This window comes from Callospermophilus lateralis, chromosome 4 (genome assembly GCF_048772815.1).
Source record: "Callospermophilus lateralis isolate mCalLat2 chromosome 4, mCalLat2.hap1, whole genome shotgun sequence".
In the NCBI taxonomy this organism is placed as follows: Eukaryota; Metazoa; Chordata; class Mammalia; order Rodentia; family Sciuridae; genus Callospermophilus; species Callospermophilus lateralis.
The window spans coordinates 131,942,689-131,959,706 of NC_135308.1; the positions used below are offsets into that span (position 1 = coordinate 131,942,689).

At 31.1% G+C, this 17,018-nt stretch overlaps 1 protein-coding gene across 5 annotated transcripts in view; it reads left to right on the forward strand.

Annotated features, from left to right (window-relative positions):
* The window catches only part of Mettl25 (methyltransferase like 25), a 108,864-nt gene that overhangs the window by 53,295 nt on the left and 38,551 nt on the right, over positions 1–17,018 (forward strand). For all 5 annotated transcript variants that reach the window (XM_076853186.1, XM_076853187.1, XM_076853188.1 and 2 more), the window contains 2 exons: positions 1,509–1,538; positions 4,923–4,996. In XM_076853186.1, the coding sequence (XP_076709301.1) occupies positions 1,509–1,538; positions 4,923–4,996 (104 nt within the window). The remainder of the gene's footprint in view (positions 1–1,508; positions 1,539–4,922; positions 4,997–17,018) is intronic.

Below are 17,018 nucleotides of genomic sequence, written 5' to 3' on the forward strand. Positions count from 1 at the left end.
ACTACTTCTTTTTTTTTTTTTTTTTAATTCCATAGTAACTTGGGAAAGTTTAAGGAATGTTTCTTTGGGTACCTGTTTCCTATATAAATGACCTTTTCAAAAAATATTCAAAGCTTTAAGGATTATTAAAAAGGTGCCTTTGTAGGGACACTTATAAATAAAGTTCCTAGCCAGAAATAAAATTTTAATTCAATTAGAACAACCTCGTCAGCATTTATTAAGCCTAGTAAAACTGCAAAAATATTTTAGATTAGTAAGAAAGGAACACTTGGTATATTTTCTTTATTACTTCTGCTGATTGCCCAAGAACAATATTAATGTTTACTAGAAACTTCTTATTACCTATCTGATTATCTTCTAATTATGTAGTCAAAATTTATCATTTGTATTTATAAAATAAGCTCATCAGTACCAAGTTTTTCTCCATTGTATTTTAATTTTATTGACACCAAATAGTTTCTTTTTGAAAATTCTTCTGTTTCTTTGGACTTTAGAAAAATCCATAACAAAGATTTAATCTTAAAATTACCACAACTAGTGCCATAAATGAAAACTCATTGTATCTTCAGTAATAAATCTATTCTGAGCCAGTTGCTGTTTAACTTCTTGGGAAAATTATCTAATAAAAATCTGCTATCTTCATAACTTTCTGTTTGGCTCTAAATATTCAATGAGGGTGTCCTTCATGTAAGTTTCAAGAATTGGATTATGAGTATTTATTAGAAATGTGAGGAACATTTTGTAAAATTGCTTTAGATCAACTATAAATATAATCCAATATGTATAAAATTGTAAAAATATGTGTTACAGTACTTTCTCTTCTGACTCTTGATTATATGTATATATGCAGACTAAAAATAAAAAATACTTTTCTAAAATAAGCTATCAACTATAATGTGTTCATTTTTGTTTTCTAAAAGATAAAATTATACAATCATTAAAAATTATAAGAGGGCTGGGGTTGTGGCTCAATGGTAGAGCACTTGCTTAGCATGTGTGAGGCACTGGGCTCAATTCTCAGTACCACATATAAAAGAATAAAGTCCATTGACAAATAAGAAAATATTTTTTAAAAATTATAAGAAATATGTTAAAATATGTAAATATGTCTGTGTTTCTCTATATATACATACTATCAGCTTTGGATTTAGTTGATTGTTAACTACACTAAACATGAGTCAAGACCACTTTGTTTCATTTCTTTTCTATTTTCTAGTTCCTTCTGAAATTCAAGATGTATAATTGGAGCATATATGTGTTTATGTATATGACACATACCCATTATAAATTAGTATTAAATTATATAAATATACTAGTTAACATTTTTAATATTAACACTTTTTATTGTGTTGACTTACATTTTTATCACTTAATTCATCTTTTCAAATATCACTTTTACAAAACCTTATACAGTGTGTTTATAACTTTATAAATCTTATGCTTTTATAAATCTTATAAAGTAAGACTAAATATATCAAAAGTCTTTGTCTTGTTTTTTCTCCTTAAAGGCATTGGAGCGGGTTGCACTTGGCCAAGGGGTAAGTGAGAATGTTTACTTAAATTCAACTTATGAACACTGTAGTTTTTCTCTTGATTTCTCTTCATACTTGACGTGATGATGAACTTAAAACTGGATGGAGTTCCATAAATATCACCTCCTGGTATTACCACAGGGTATTCAAATCTATACATTTCTATACATTTGCTTTACATGTGAACTTTCAAAAACTAAATTGAACTTTTAGGAAAATTGCCCCATTATTCTCTATACTAACCTCTGATTTCTTCATATTAAATTATATGGCCTATAAATATTTCTGGAGACATAATGTTGCCAACTGACCAGGTATTTATAGCCTTAGTTCAAGCAAAGATAAACAAGAAATAACATTCAGTGTATTCTTTATCTGTAATCCAAAACAAAGATATCATTTGGTTGATAATTTTTTTTCATTCACTGAGTCATTAGTTGCAACAGCCAAATGGTTTTGCAGGCATAAACAAAAGTTTACTTTCTCACTCAAATATTCACATGATTGCATTGTTCTACCTTGTATTCATAAAACATATTAGGACTTTTTTAAGAGTTTCTTTTAAGCTTATCACAAAATTATTTTTATTGAACCTAATTTTAGAAATCTCTTTTTTGCTTGTTTTCAATAAACATTAATAATGTCAACTTAAACTTTTTAAATTAATAATAGTTTTAAAATAATAATAGCAATAACAAGTGTCATTTATTATATGCTCACCCTAGGCAAAAAACATTGACAAGTATTGTGTATGTTGTTGCAATTGTTGTTTTTTAATATATTAATGTGCCTATCTAAAAAGTGATAAAAACTGGTCTTTGTGAAGTCATCATTTTTTAGACTTTATTAAGTGTGTGGGTTTTAGTCTTAGACTGCTGTTTTGCATTCAATCATCATCACTAACTGGTTTAATGACCTTGGACACATCATAATTTCTTTATCTGTAAAATAGGAGAAGTGACACTAATACCAGTAATAGTTTGCTCATAATATTGTCATTTCAAGTAAATAATGAAGCATGTGAAATCTGTAAAACAATGGTTAGTACATAGTAAGTGCAAAGTAAATGTCTACACTTGTTGTGATCAATAATCATTTTAATCATGAAAATAACAGTTAAATCTAACATAGAGCTTACCAAAGTACTGCTCACAGTTCTTCTCATCTATAGGTAATAAATACGTAGAACTTTGAAATACGTACTATTATTATCCCAGGATACGCATGAAGAAACCATAAAGTAGTTAATGATGAGATTTTAATCAATTTCTCTCTCTGGATTTCATGCTCTTAACTACTGTACTACATATCACCTTAGTGGTTTCCTAGGGATTATCATCATAATGCTCCAATGGTGTAGTGTTTTTAATTTTCCAAGTGTTTGCTCATGCTTCCAGTCAATTGTATGAGTTGGTTATTGTGCCAAACTTATATGCAGACTTGCTATACAGCAGCATTTTAATTGTGTTCTAGCATTCTTAATTAATTACAGAGCCCTAATTTCTAGCTTAGTGCCTTTTCCACTAGATCTGTAAAATGCATGTCTGATACATATGCTTTAAGTGTGTACACTTTTTGTTTCCTCCCATATTTAAAATGCATTAAAATGTTAAGTACATTTATCACTTGTGAGGGAAAGAACATAAACTCTGAACTACATGCAGCTTTTTTCTGGAATAGTCAGGCTGTTTAGGAGATATTGACTCCTTTCCCACTCACCCCACTCTGTATTTACCAGGATAGACAGTCCTAGTTATTCTAGGAATGTTCATTTGAAGGCAACTATATAACTCTCTTCTTTTTCTCTTAGGAAACAGCTGTAAAGCCCTTTATATACTCAGGGTAACTTGGGAATGATGATTTTTCCTAATCTGTTTGCATTTCTCTGTGCATTCCATTTATGACTGTTCTTTTGCTTAAAATACATTTCTTAATCTTTTGTTGATGTTATTTTACACTTAGTTTTTCATAAAAATATGTACATTTTTTATAAATTATGTTGATATCATTTATATGATTTTTCTCAAAGGCATGATAAAGACATTTTAATCATTTTTAGGCATTTCATATAAAATTGAAGTTCTCATGTATTATAGATAATCAAACATAAAGAATTTTTTAAGCAGTTTATATACAAAGAATATTTTAGTTCATGCAATAGTATTTTTAGCAAAATGCCTTGAATTTCAATTGAATATTTCCATATTAAGTGTTAATGTATAAAAAGGGATTTCAGCATTTTTGTGAGAAAAGTGATTTTCAAAGAAATAAGGGATAGATCATAAAGTAAGACTTTGGAACTGTAACAATATATTTCTCAAGATGAGAAAATGTCAAATGGAAAATATGTCTGGACTTAAGAAATCAAAATGAAATGTATGTCAGAGACTTGAAGGGAAGAAAAGTTTTTAAATTAGTGAAGTCTGAAACTTAGCCAGTTGTTGGACAGTTAGGACATAATTTGACTTAGTTGGATTTTATTTGACTTCACAAAAGCATTCATTATTGTTGACCTCTTTAGTTCATTTTCTCTTTCTTTTCTTTTTTCAATAGTAACTTTTCAGGAAATCTAGATTATTATTGCTGACATTGTTTTGTGTTGGATATTTCTGTACTATCAGTATCAAGAGATCTGTAGGGATATGGATGGGATTTTGGTGTCCTTTGTAATTTCTTAATTCAGGAGTACCATCTCTGTTTTGCACCGAAGTATTATTTCTCTAAGAAATACTACAGTACGTTTTTTTTACTTTCTCTGTCTTTGAAGCTATTAGGTTTTATTGAGGACTTCTTCAGCTTCTCCTTCTTTCTTTTCAAAATCCTCTCAATCCTGGTGAGACAGCGCCTATCTCTCAGTACCCCAGAAGAGCTGTCTTGCCAAGAACTCAGTTTCTTTTGACCTTTCCAAGACTCTGCAGTAGCCGAAGTTATGATCTTACAGTCTTCAGACATATTTTTAATATTTCCTAACATAGGTAGTATCTTCTCAGTATGTGAATCCTAGTCCATAATAGCTTAGGACAAAGCCATTCTCTCCTCTTTACACATATCCTTTCTGACTCCTATAGGCTTCATAACTGATTGGCTTGTGTTAAAAGTATATTTGTACATTTGTATGTGATAAGAATTCCATTTGGATTACTAGCTTATTTTTCATTGATTAAGACTTATCTTCATCATTTACTACTATTTCTCTTATGGTTTCTTCTGTTTTCTTGCAGAATTAGTTTCATAGTGAGAAATAATCTTAGGATAGTACTGTGAGTTAGAATGGAGACATTACAATGTCTTCCTCTGTGTTTAACAGCAAAGTCAAGTTTCTCACATTCACGATGGTCCCAGCTCTCTAATATTAATTTGATTTCTGGTTTTTGTCTGCCTTTTTTTCAGCTGCCTACTGAATCACTCTTCTATCGTGCTGTTCTTCAGGATATTATTAAAGATTGTTATGGCATCACAAAATGGTATGAGGATTTTATTTTAATAAGAATAACTCATAAGTGAAATTATTTTTAGTCTTCAAGTGAATTTTTTAAGGGTCAATTATTAGTAAAAAATAAAAGCTATGAATTTGAGCTAATGTAAGTAAAGAAGATGTAGTCACATTATCTTAGTTAACTCATTATTAATGTGTGAATTCTAATAATTCTTTCTTTTCCTGAAAGGTTTTTGTAATGCTAAAGTGATATATTTAAAGTGTACTTTAGAACTTTTGAAGTATTAAAATATTATGTGTAAATAATTAATTGAATATTTGAGTAGGAGTTGTTTTTAAATGTTTCACAAACAACGCAGCATAACACTTGAACAAATCTCCATCATAGGCAACCATTATAGCCATTCTAATCTCTATTGATACACTTGTAGCCCAGCGTTGTATTCATTATATTCTTTCTTTTTTCTTTTTCTTTGTTTCTTTCTTACTTTTTTTTTTTTTTTTTTTTTTTTGGTGTGTGTGTGTGTCTGTTTTCTCCAAATAATTTACTGGATATATAGAAAGGCAAGTAGTTGAATTTTTTCATAATATTGGTTTAAAATTTTCTTTATTCAAGCATATATTTGTAATCTTGGCAAACTGCATGAATGTTGTTTTGCTAATTATAATTTTAGGATTGTGGTAGTCACTTGGTGCAAAGCAGGATTCTTCTTTAAATTCAAGTAGGGTGATTTTTAGGTACTCAAAAAACAATCTATTTGGCAGATATTGAAGGGTTTAAATTAGCTATCTCTTGGCAAGAAAAAAAAAAAGCCACTGGTATTATAGTTATGTGCCACTCACTGTTCCTGGCCCAAATCATCATCTTAATCTCTCTTCCCTTTTCTATAAATTTACCAATCTTTGATGTATCTAAAAAAGTAAATTCTTCATGTTCTCCTGAAAACCAGTTTTCTTTCTTGAGCCCACCCAAAGATATCATCCTTGTTGAAAAATTATTCCTAGAATTGTGCAAACTTGTGTCCATGCAAATATTGATTCCCTGCCTTCTTTTACAACTTCAGATATATTCATTGATTTGTTTAATGGTCTGTTGTTGACCTCTTAAATTTCTCTCCATTCTTTTCTCAGTCATTCTCTCAATTAAAAATCTGACTTTCTAACATTCCATATTCCTGCCTTCCTTTACTACACAGAAATTAAATGGTATGTATTATAAGATTTATTTTATTCCAAAGCCTCATTTGTCTTTCAGCCTCATTTGACCATGTTGATAGTTGTTTTTTCTCTAAACTTTCTTGCTCACTGTCTTCTGTAACATTGCATCCTATTAAGTTTCTTTTTCCTACCCTAAACGTTCATCTTAAATGTCTGGAGGCATCTGCCAATTTATTAGTAGTCAGCTGTCTGCTAGTCAACAGAAAAGACAGACTGAGCCCAGCTTTCAACAGAATGACAGTTCTAATGATGCAGAAGTTAAAGTTCATGTTCTACCTGGATGAAGACTCAAGAGTAAGCCAAGTAAACCAGATCATACATTGAGTTAGGTCTCTAAAGGGTCACACCATAAGAATTAGATATACAACATTTCCAGGATGGACTAAAGCCCCACTTCAAATCATCTCAAGCTTCCATTATGGTGTTTCTGATTATTGCTTCCATTAGTTCTCTGCAAAAAGCATATTTTCTCTCAACAAAAATAATATAAATCCAGACCTCAAATTATCACAACAGTTTATTACCTACAGCATCTGGCAGTTAATCTAAACCATTCATGATATGAAACAAGACAACATGGCCAGAATCTAAAGTAAACCATATAGTTAATAGAAATAGGCCTCTAGTAGATCCAAAGAAAAATAACTATAATGGAGAGACTTACACTCTGGGAAAATGAAAGGGATATACCTCTTGTCGGTTTTCTTGCTAAGTATAATTAAAACTCTGAACATTATATTCTACAAACAGTAGAAGACTCTGAAAGATGGAGAGAGTAAGGAAGACTGGCTATGGATTTCAGAACATGTTAAATTTCTTGGGTTTTCTTTTTGATTATATAGTTCAGAATTGGAACTGGAAAAGCTAGCAATCCAGAAACACAAGTGGGCGCTAACAAAACATCCTGAAGGAAGATTAAATGGGGCAATAGAAATGTTTGGAATTTTCCAATCTTAAGAAATAAAATATGTCGATCCCCAGATTTAACAAGAACATAAACCCTTTGGCAAAGGCAAGAAAAAAAATAATAGAAGACGACGACAAAGAAGAAGAAGAAATACGAGAACCACCTACTTCTAGACATATAATAGTAAGATTGCTGAAAACAGGTCAGGCACAGTGATGTACACCTGTAATCCCAGCAATTTGGGAGGCTGAGGCAGAAGAATGGCAAGTCCAAGGCCAGCCCCAGCAACTTAGCCAAGACCCTGTCTCAAAACTGAAAAATATAAAGGACTAGGGATATAATTTAGTGGTGCTAAGCCTCAATTCAATCCCTAGTACCAAAAATAAATAAAATGAAAGAAAAAAAGGATTGCCAAAAATGAAACCAAAGAGAAAATTCTTAAAGCAGTCAGAGATGGTAGAAAGGGAAAGGGGGAAGACAAGATATCTTCAAAGGAATACAGTTAAAATGACCACTAAATTCTTAGGTTAAACAGTGGAACCAGAAGTTAGGATATCTTTGAGATGCAAAAAGAAAGTCAGCTACAATGTAGGTGATATAAAGACATTTTGAGACACACAAAAACAGCAAATATGCAAACTAGCATGCAGACCTAAAAGAAATACTAAAGGATGAAGGCACAAAGAAAATTACCCCAGATTGAGTTTGAAAATACAGGAAAAAATATAAAATAATAGGAAAAATAAATGGGGCTAAATCTAAATGAAAATTGACTATATAAGATTATAAAAGCAAAATCATATATAAAAATAGCATATCAGTCAGAGGTAAGTAAATAAAATTAAAATGTTCCGATTGCCTTGAGTTGTTCTTGGCAATATAAAAATAGTCACTTTATATAAGTTGACGATGTATATTGAAATCTTTGATATCAAATAAATGGTAAAAGAGTATATAACTAACAAGCTAATTGAGTAGGTAAAATATAATGAAATGATTTACTTAATCCAAAAGAAGAATAAACAGGAACCTTAGACATAGACAGGTCTTTATCATTGATGGATAAGTATTATAACTGGGAAATTTAAAGGGATTAAGTACTTTTTCTTGAACAAAGTAGAACATATTTTGATTTAAAATAGTTACTGTTGTCAACTATATTAGTCCATTCTTTGTGGCCCTAACAATACCACAGGTTGGGTGATTTATAACAAAGTTTTTTGTTTGTTTGTTTGTTTTTGTTTTGTTAGCTAATTGAGGTCCAAGATTGAAGGGCCATATCTAGAGATGGCTTTTTCGCCATGGTGTTTTAAGGTGGTACAGGATATCACAAGGCAAGAGATTCCACCCTAATGACCTTAACTTATCCTAATAACTTCTCAAAGATCCTATCTCAAAATACCATAGTTGGATTATTTTCATTCTTTTAAAGTATTAAGTTGAGGTTGATTTTTTAACTCAAGAAGCCTTACAAAAAGACACATATTACCACAGTACAAACAGAAGTGATATTGGTCAGAATATTCCCAGAGCTCAAGTGTAAATAGCTCCATACCACAGTAGACTCAAAGGAGCTGTTTCATCAAATAGTCACAAAAAAGCATCTAGCACAATCCTAAAATGTTTGAAATCTGTTAAAAAATGGAGTTGAGGGCTATATGCTAGGAAGGAGGACTATGATAACTTTAATTTGGAACCTTCTAGATTTCCTATTTTGGTTATTTGGTATATTTTCTAAAAGATAGTATTATACTGTTTTAAGTTGCAGTAGTCAAGTCCACTTTTTTAATGCCAGTTGACTGGATGGATATATTGATGAATATTCTGAACAGAAAATAATGTTGTCAAATGAAAGTTACAAAAACTCCAAGAGAAGTTAAGAGATTTAATGTAGTTAATGTAGACAATAAGTACTAAAAAAAAAGAAACCTAATAGAGCACCTAGAAAGAGATATGTAGGGGATACCCAACCCAGTGCAAGAGTTAATGGTTTAACCAACATCATTTAGTACTCAGGCTTAGCATCTGATTTACTTCAGCAGTGAGCCTGTCCTTAAGAAGGTGTATGCAAAGAAAACCAGAGCCTTGGCAGGGCAGGGGCAGGAGGGGGTTCAGATTGTTAAAAATGAGCTCTCTAGTTCACTAAATAATATTCAGCATGATTCAATTTTTATTTTATATGGAAGTTTTCTTCCTGTTGCCTTTATCCTTATGCTTTGAAAATGCTACAGGTTCATGACATAATTGCAGGGGAATTACATCAAATAACTGCAAATTATATAATTATCATCAGGCAGTCACACAGCATCAACTATAATAGTAGTTATTTTGGACCTGCTATCCTACTGTGGCTTGAGGATTAGCTAAAAAGGAAAGTTCTGAACTAAAATATCAACCAGAGTTCTATTTCTAGCAATATTGTGTGTTTAAATGCTTACAAATAAACTACTGAATAAAATAATAAAATTTTAATGCTTTACTGAGCATTAAAACAAAAAAAAAAAACAATTCTTCAAACCCAAAATCAAGTGAATTCAGAGGTAGGAAGAAGGAAAAAAGATAGCTCTGAAACCTGTAAACTCCAGAGTGTTCTCTCTTAAATCCTAATGGCATTTCACTTTTCTTTTCACAGATGCCCAAGGTAGATAGGGGTAGGGTATAAATCCTGCTATCTCAAAATGAGTTTTCTAAACAAGAAATCCCCTTACAAAGATAGAATAACAAAAGGCTACAACTTTTTTTTTTTAAGGGTGAACTAAAAGGGAAGCTTTCACACACACACACACACAAAAAAAAAAAAAAAAAAAAAAAGTAATAAACTTATCTTAATGCTGATTTGGGGATAGAGGAGAACTCTTTCCTGAAAATTTATAACCATAGCCTTTATTATGAGGATTTTTGGAAAACAAAATCATAACATTAATGCAGAATTCTTTTCAAGAAAGTTCAGAGTAATAGTGTTCTTTAGTCTGTAGCACAGAGTGACACAAATACCTATGGAGGAATATACCTTCAAAGTATAACTCATGATAAAATTCCAAACAACATGATATTAAAAAGAAAGACCTCAAAAAACTATTGGAAAAAAGAATCTGTAAGTCAGGAAACAACCAACAACAGATTCAGATATCCACTAATATATGATATAAAAATCACATTTTAGCATATGTAAGAAAAAATGTAATTTTTTATGTTCATATAGATAGATAAAGGGAAAATATAATAAAAGATGTTGCTATAAAATAGTGACCAAATATATTTGAGAATGAATCAAAGCCAAAACTCGGTATACAATGTTGAAGAGAGAATTAATGAGTTGGAAGATGCATACAAAGAAGTTATCCACAATAAAACAGATCATGAAGTGGAAATATTGAAAATAAGATAGTAAAAATGGTCAACGTAAATGTCACTAGAGATACAATAGAAGAGAAAATTGAGAGAGAATATTTAAAAAGATAATAGCTAGCTAGAGATTTTTCAGAATTTGATGAAAACACCGATTTCGAGATCCAGAGAATTCCAACCAATCCCAAACAAAGTAAAGAAAAAGAACCTCACATTTAAACTCCCTGGACTTAAAAATCAGATCATCAGAGACAGAAAGAACATAAAAGCAGTCTGAAGGGAAAACAGGGGAACAGATCATATCAAAGGTGTAAGTATTATATTGGCTTTCTAATAGTGACAATAGAAACCAGAAGAGGTAGAATGATGTAATCAGTATCCTGATTAGAGATAATTTATCTTAGATTTATATATTCAATAAGTGTATTTTTTTTGACATCTCAATAATGCTTGAGAAAGTTAGCTTTAACAGACCCGCAAAATGAATACACTTGAGGATATAGGAAATAGGACTTAGATGGAAGGACTAGTTCAGAAAAGAATTGTTGGGCACAGAAATTGGCAAACATCAAAGCAAGCATTACGCATTTGTAAAACTAAGTTATGAACATGAGTAAAACTAGTGATACTAGCTAATTGGTGAAATCTTTGAAAATTATAGCTAAGATACTATAAACAAGTACATATGTTTGGAAGGATTAATCAGAGCATCTTACATGGTCTTATACATCATAGAAATGATGGTGAAGATAACTCTTAAAGACATTTGTGTTAATAATTACAGTCGCATAACTTTAAAATATAGAATTTTTAACTTCCCAGTTTGTAAATAAAAAAGAAAAACAGAAATGCATGAAAACATAAAAATTAAATTCACAAAATAGCCAAAGCAATCCTTAACAAAAACAACAAAGTTAGAGGCATTATATGACCTAGATTCAAAATATGCTATATAGCTCTTGTAAATAAAGCAACATGGCATTGGCATAAAAATAAACATATACACCAATGGAATTGGTGCTCAGAAATAAATGTATACATTTATGCTCAACTGATTTTTGACAAAGGCACCAAGAACACACAATAGAGAAAGAACATTCTCTTCAATGAAGGGTGCCAGGACAACTGGATATCCTTATGCAGAGGATGAAATTAAACCCATATCTCTGACCATATAAAAAAATCCACTCAAAATAGATTAAAGACTTAAATATTTAAGACCTAAAACTGTAAAATGCCATAAGAAAATGTATAGGAAAAGCTCCATAACATTGGCATGGGCAATGGTTTTTTAAATGTAACCCCAAATACACAGCAACAAATGCACAAATAGACAAATGGGATTACATCACACTAAAAGGTTTCTATTAAGAAAGAAAATAACAGTAAGAGACAACATACAGAATGAGAGAAAATATTTGCCAACAATACACTCTCTAGGAGTTATTAACCAGAATTTATATAAAACTCAAAAAAACCCAATAGCAAAAACACAAATAACCCAATTTTTCAGTGAACTAAAGACCTAAGTAGGCATTTCTTGAAACAAGACATGCAAATGACCAATGATATATGAAAAAAAAAATGTTCAATAATCACTACCATCAAGGAAATCAAATCAAAACCACAGTGAGACATCACCTCACCTTTGCTTGAATAACTAGAGTTAAAAAGACAGAAAAATAACAAATGCAGGTGAGCTTGTGGAAAAAGGGGAACTCTGGTAGAAATGTAAATTACAAACTTCATGGAGAACAATGTAGAGGTTGCTTAAAACAGTTAGGGTAGAGGGAGTGAGAAAGATTACTTGTCCAAGTTTACATAGTTTCAGTTAGATAGAAAGAATAAGTTCAAGAGATCTATTCTACAACATGGAGACTATAACTAATAACAATTTATTATATTCTTAAAAAAGGAAGTAGAGTAGGCTGTAAGTGTAATCATAAAGAAAATGGTAAATATGTGAGGAAATGCATGTTACTTAGATCAGTAGAGCCATTCCATGGTGTATACATATTTCAAAATAACATGTACACAATTAACATATACAACTTTATTTGTTAAAACTTGGAGAGGGGGAAATATAGTTATAAACTTATAAATTGGTAAATGGAAATAAACAGAAATGAAGAAAAAAACATTAAATCATTTGAAAAGAAACAGGGAAGATGAAGACAAAAAGAAACAAAAATCAGAAACCAATAGAAAGTTAATATTCTTCCCTAATTTAAAACAAAATACTTTAGTAAATGACAAACAGTTTAGCTTAAAAATGAATTTGTATCCTAAAGTGTGCATCAAATGCCATGCTATGTGGAGTAACATTAAAAGCTCAATATCAGGAAAAAGGCAAAGATATCTGTTGCTTACAACCAGTATCAGGCTAGAAGTCTTGCCAACATTGTAAGACTAGGAAAATAAGTAACAGTATAAGCATTGGAAAGGAAGAAGAAACACCATGATTATTTTTTGCTGTTATGGTACTATAGACTATCTAAAATAGACTATAGACTATCTAAAATAATGTACAAATTGTTAAACAAAAAAGCTTGGTGAAATATTCAAAAAGCTATTGCTTTTTAAGCTATCATTAAAAAACAATTTTAAATACCACTTTGAATTTTAGTTAAAAAATGATATATCTAGTGATAAATCTGCCAAAGGCATGAAGAAAACAATAAAATGTAAAAATATTAAATGACTGCTTAACAAAAGAAGAAATATGCCATGTTTATGGGTAGAAAGACTGTCATAAAGATGTCAGCTCTCCTAGTATTTTCTAGAGCACTGCAACAATGCATTTAGTCAACATCCAAAAGGGTATTGTATGTGTGTTTGTGTGTGTGTGTGTGTGTGTGTGTGTGTACACAAGTTGTTTCAGAATTTATTTGGAAGAGCTAAGGATAAAATAAAGTGAAGAATCTACTGAAGAAAAAAAAAACAAATATGGAAATTCTTGTTTCACCAGATATCAGCACTTACTTTTGATCTATGGTGATTTAGATGATTGGCAATTAGAGTAGAGGATCCAAGTGGAGTTCAGGGACAAATCTTTTTGGTTTTTCTTTGAAGAACAGAATTGTTGATTAGTAGTAGTAGAGTAGTAATTTATTCAATGTGTCATTTTCCATTGTTGTGTTACAAATTATCACAAACATAGTAGCTTAAAACAGCACAGATTTATTATTTGAATTTCTGGAGGTCAGAGTCCAAAATGGGTTTCACTGAGCTAAAACTCAAGATGACAGCAGAGCAGCAGTTCTTTTGAAGAATTTAGAGAATAATCCATTTCCTTGCTTTTCACAGCTTTAAAGGCATTCTTCATGCTTTGGTTCATGGCTCCTTCCTTCATCTTCAAGGCCAGCAGCATAGCATTTTTTTCTGGCTCTTCCTCTTCTGCTTTCCTCTTCCACTTTAAAGGATTCTTATGATTACTTTGGGCCACATGGATTATCCATCTTGACTTGAAGGTCAGTAGATTAGCGGACTTAATTCCATCTACATCTTTAATTCCTTCTTGCCATGTAACATAACATATTCACAGGTTCCATAAATTAAAGTGTAGATATATATCTTCAGGAGACCACTATTCTTTTTCCTTACCAAAAAAAAAAAAAAAAAAAAATTAAATCTTGACTTCTACTTTATATCAAACATACAAGCCAATCTATTGTGGATTCAAAGCTTAACAATAAAATATAATGCTGTAGTACTTGTAGGAGATTGTATTGAGAAACTTTTATGACTCTGGGATAGGAGAAGTTTTTCTTAATATAACTGTGCAAATTTTTAAAGACTGAAAATTAAAACACTAAGAAGTTATGTTGACTTAAGATATCATGAAAAGAGTTAAGGAATCTGACCACTCTCAGAAGCTAATTCTAAGACTTAGAACTAACAAGATTAATGTCTAAATGATATACACAAACAGAATTCCCACATAGTCAACATAAGAAAAGATGCTCAGTATTTATTAGGAAACAGGAAAATGCAAAATCAAATCATAATAAAATAATGTTTTTATAATCGTTAGATTAAAAAAAATTAAGATTTGAGAAAATTAAGTCTTAGCAAGAATATAGAGCAGCTAGAACTGTCCATGTTGCTGGTTTGGAAAAAAAAAAATAGTTGAACTCTTTCAAATCAAGTTACTCTTCACTAATAAAGTTGAAAATGTTCATATACTTATCTCATCAGTTCTACATCTAAGTATAGTTCCTAGAGAAAATGTTATGTGTTTTCCTCTAGATTTATACAACAAAGATCAATAATAGCAGTCTTATAAGAGCAAAAGTCTAGAAACAAAAAATTTATTAATATTAAGATTGATAAAATGTTTGTTCATATAGTAAAATACTATGGTATAATGAAAATTTATGAATTACAACATATGTCAATTTGAATGACTCATAGTTTTAACTCAAGTAAATAAAAAATTTCTTATGTTTCCATTATGTAATTCACAAATAAGCAAACTGTGTACTAAATTATTTAGGATTATAATTATGTGGTAAACAATCAAGAAAAGCATAAGAACATGAAAACAAGGATTCATATTGTGTTTCTTATGGGAGGAGCAACAATGGAGTAGACAGAGTGATGAAAGAAAAGACAGAGTACATAAGAAAATCAGTGAACTGATAGTATTATATTTCTCAAGTCTGGTGTTGAGTACAAGGGTTCATTTTATTGACACTTGTATTTTTTATGTATTTTATAAATACTGAAGATTTTTTGTGTTTTCAATAAAGTTTTAATTTTTTAGCAGGCTACACCACAGGGTCAGTTTATCCACATATGATATTCCTAATATCTAATAAAGACATTTTATTTTATTTATTTTGGGGAAAGGTACCAGAGACTGAACTCAGGGACACTCAACCACTAAGCAACATCCCCAGCCCAATTTTGTATTTTTATTAGAGACAGGGTCTCACTGAGTTGCTTAGTGCCTTGTTGAGGCTGACTTTGAACTCATGATCCTTTTGTCTCAGCCTCCTGAGACTCTGGGATTACAGGCATGCACCACCGTGCCCAGCTGACGTTTTATTATAATATTAAAAAATTAAGATAATAGTTAAAAGCTTTTCTAAAGTTTTATAGCCTGAATGAACCATGCTAGGACTAAATTCACAGTATGGAAGTGCTTTCATTATCTTGTACTCATTTTTTTTATATTTTATTTTATAAATGTTTTATACACACACACACACACGCACACACACCACATTTTCTTTATTCATTCATCTATTGAAGGGCACGTAGGCTGGTTCCAGAGTTTAGCTCTTGTGAATTAAGCTGCTATAAACATTGATGTGGCTGTAGAATGCTGATTTTAAGTCCTTTAGGTATAAACCGAGGGGTGGGATAGCTGAATGAAATGGTGGTTCCATTGCAAGTTTTCTAAGGAATCTCCATACTGCTTTCCAGAGTGGTTGCACCAATTTGCAGTCCCACCAGCAATATATGAGTGTGCCTTTTCTGCCACATCCTTGCCAACACTTATTGTTATTTGTGTTCTTAACAGATGCCATTCTGACTGGAGTGAGATGAAATCTTATAGTGGTTTTGATTTGCTTTTCTGTAATTGCTAGAGATGTTTAACATTTTTTCATATATTTGTTGGTTGATTGTATATCACCTTTTGAGAAGTGTCTGTTCAGTTCCTTGGCCCATTTATTAGGTTAATTGTTTTTTTGGTGTTAAGGTTTTTGAGTTCTTTATATATTGTAAAGATTAGTGCTCTATCTGATGGGCATGTGATAAGAATTTGTTCCCAATTAGTAGATTCTCTATTTACCTCACTGATTGTTTCTTTTGCTGTGAAGAAGATTTTTAATTTGAGTCCATCCCATTTATTGATTCTTCAATTTATTTTTTGTGCTTTAGGAGTCTTGTTGAGGAAGTCAGATCCTAGACCGACATGGTGGGAATTTGAACCTACTCGTTTTTCTATTAGGCACAGGGTCTATGTTCTAGTGCCTAAATCTTTGATCCATTTTGAGTTGAGTTCCGTGCAGGGTGAGAGAGGTTGAATTTCATTTTGTTACATGTGACTTTCCATTTTTCCCAGCAGCATTTGTTAAATGGGCTATATTTTTCTCCAGTGAATATTTTTGGCACCTTTGTCTAGTATGAGATAACTGAATTTATGTGGGTTTGTCTGTATCTTCTATTCTGTATCATTGGTCTCTGTGTCTGTTTTGGTACCAATACCATGCTATTTTTGTTACTATGGTTCTATAGTATAGTTCAGGTTTTATTATTGTGATGCCTCCTGCTTCACTTTTCTTGCTAAGGATTGATTTGGCTATTCTGGGTCTCTTATTTTTCCAAACAAATTTCATGATTGCTTTTTCTAATCCAATAAGAATGTTATCAGTATTTTAATAGGAATTTCATTAAGTCTGTATAACACTTTTGGTAATATGCCCATTTTGACAATATTGACTCTACCTATCCAGGGGCATGAAAGGTCTTTCCATCTTCTAAGGTCTTTTTCAATTTCTTTCCTTAGTATTCTGTAGCTTTCATTATAAAGGTCTTTCACATCTTTTGTTAAATTGATTCCCAAATA